Below are 1094 nucleotides of genomic sequence, written 5' to 3' on the forward strand. Positions count from 1 at the left end.
CGGCGGCGCGCCAGCCCGAGGGCCCCGCGGCCGCCGGCACTTACACGGACGTGAGCTTGTAGCAGGTCTTGAAGTCGCAGTTGTAGTAATGCCGCTCGGCCAGGGACACCGCCACGTCCAGGTTCTCCTGCAGGCCGTCGGCAGCCTCGGGGGCGACCGTCTCGCTCGGCTTGTTGTACTGCAGCACAGAGCGGGTGAGGGCCCGGGGCGCCCGAGGTCCCGGGGAGTGGCCGCGGGGAGCGTCGAGCCCCCTTCCGTCACCGCTCCTCTCGGAGCTCGATTCTGCCCTCCACGTTACCCCGAGTTCCGTGGCAGCAGCTATGTACAAAGCCAAGCCCGGGACGCCCGAGAGAAGCCTCCGTTTCGCGGAGCGCCGCCGCCCGGCCCGCAGGCTGAGGCCCGGGCGGGCGACGGCCTCTGGGAGGGGCCTCCGGACGCTCGCCCTCCGCCCAGGCCCGCGCCCCACAGCCCCGCTCCCAGGACAGCGGCCAGCTCGCGGGAGACGGGACAGGCCTGCCCCGGGAGCAGCGGCCGACGTCGCGCCTACTGACCTTCTTCAACTTGTTCTCGAAGAGAAAGCGCAGCAGCTCCTGCTCTTCGGCGCAGAGCTTGCTGAGAGGCAGCGACTCCAGCAGCTCCTTCTCTGCAAACGGAGAGCGCGGGTTTCCCCGGGGCCAGGACGCCCCACGCAGCCGCCTCCTACCGGTCCCGGTTCTAGCGGCCACTCAGGGGGGGAAAGGAGGCGCCACAAGGCACCGGCCAGCGCGAGGCCCGCAGGCCAGGCCACCCCCAGGGCCCTGGCTCGGGCCGCTCCCGTCCATGACCCTCCTGAGGTGCCTGGGCACTGGCCGCCTCGTCGGGGTGCTGGGCGGAACCTCAGTGCCGAGGGCGGACCCTCACGCCCAGGCAGCGGCCACTGAAGAGGACCCCTGGGCTCCACCTGGCCCTGGTGAGAGCCACGTACTGGGGGCCCGACCCTAGCCCAGAGCCCGACTTTCTGTCCTCCTCCGCCGCCACCATCGTGGCGCTGCCCGGAGGGACACAGGGCGGGGCCAGGCGACGGCGTGGCCGGGCGGCGCATAGGGCCAGAGACG

General features: G+C 72.4%; 1 protein-coding gene across 1 annotated transcript in view; it reads right to left on the bottom strand.

Annotated features, from left to right (window-relative positions):
• Positions 1 to 6: 6 nt before the first annotated feature.
• Positions 7 to 1094, bottom strand: part of CDC16 (cell division cycle 16) — an 8625-nt gene continuing 7537 nt past the window's right edge. Inside the window, exons 8-9 of the mRNA XM_012734867.1 lie at positions 552 to 643; positions 7 to 178 (exon numbers count right to left, since the gene is read on the bottom strand). Coding sequence (XP_012590321.1) covers positions 41 to 178; positions 552 to 643 — 230 coding nt within the window. The 3' untranslated portion in view covers positions 7 to 40. The remainder of the gene's footprint in view (positions 179 to 551; positions 644 to 1094) is intronic.

This window comes from Condylura cristata, unplaced genomic scaffold (assembly GCF_000260355.1).
Source record: "Condylura cristata isolate star-nosed mole 26May11 unplaced genomic scaffold, ConCri1.0 scaffold00081, whole genome shotgun sequence".
Lineage (NCBI taxonomy): Eukaryota > Metazoa > Chordata > Mammalia > Eulipotyphla > Talpidae > Condylura > Condylura cristata.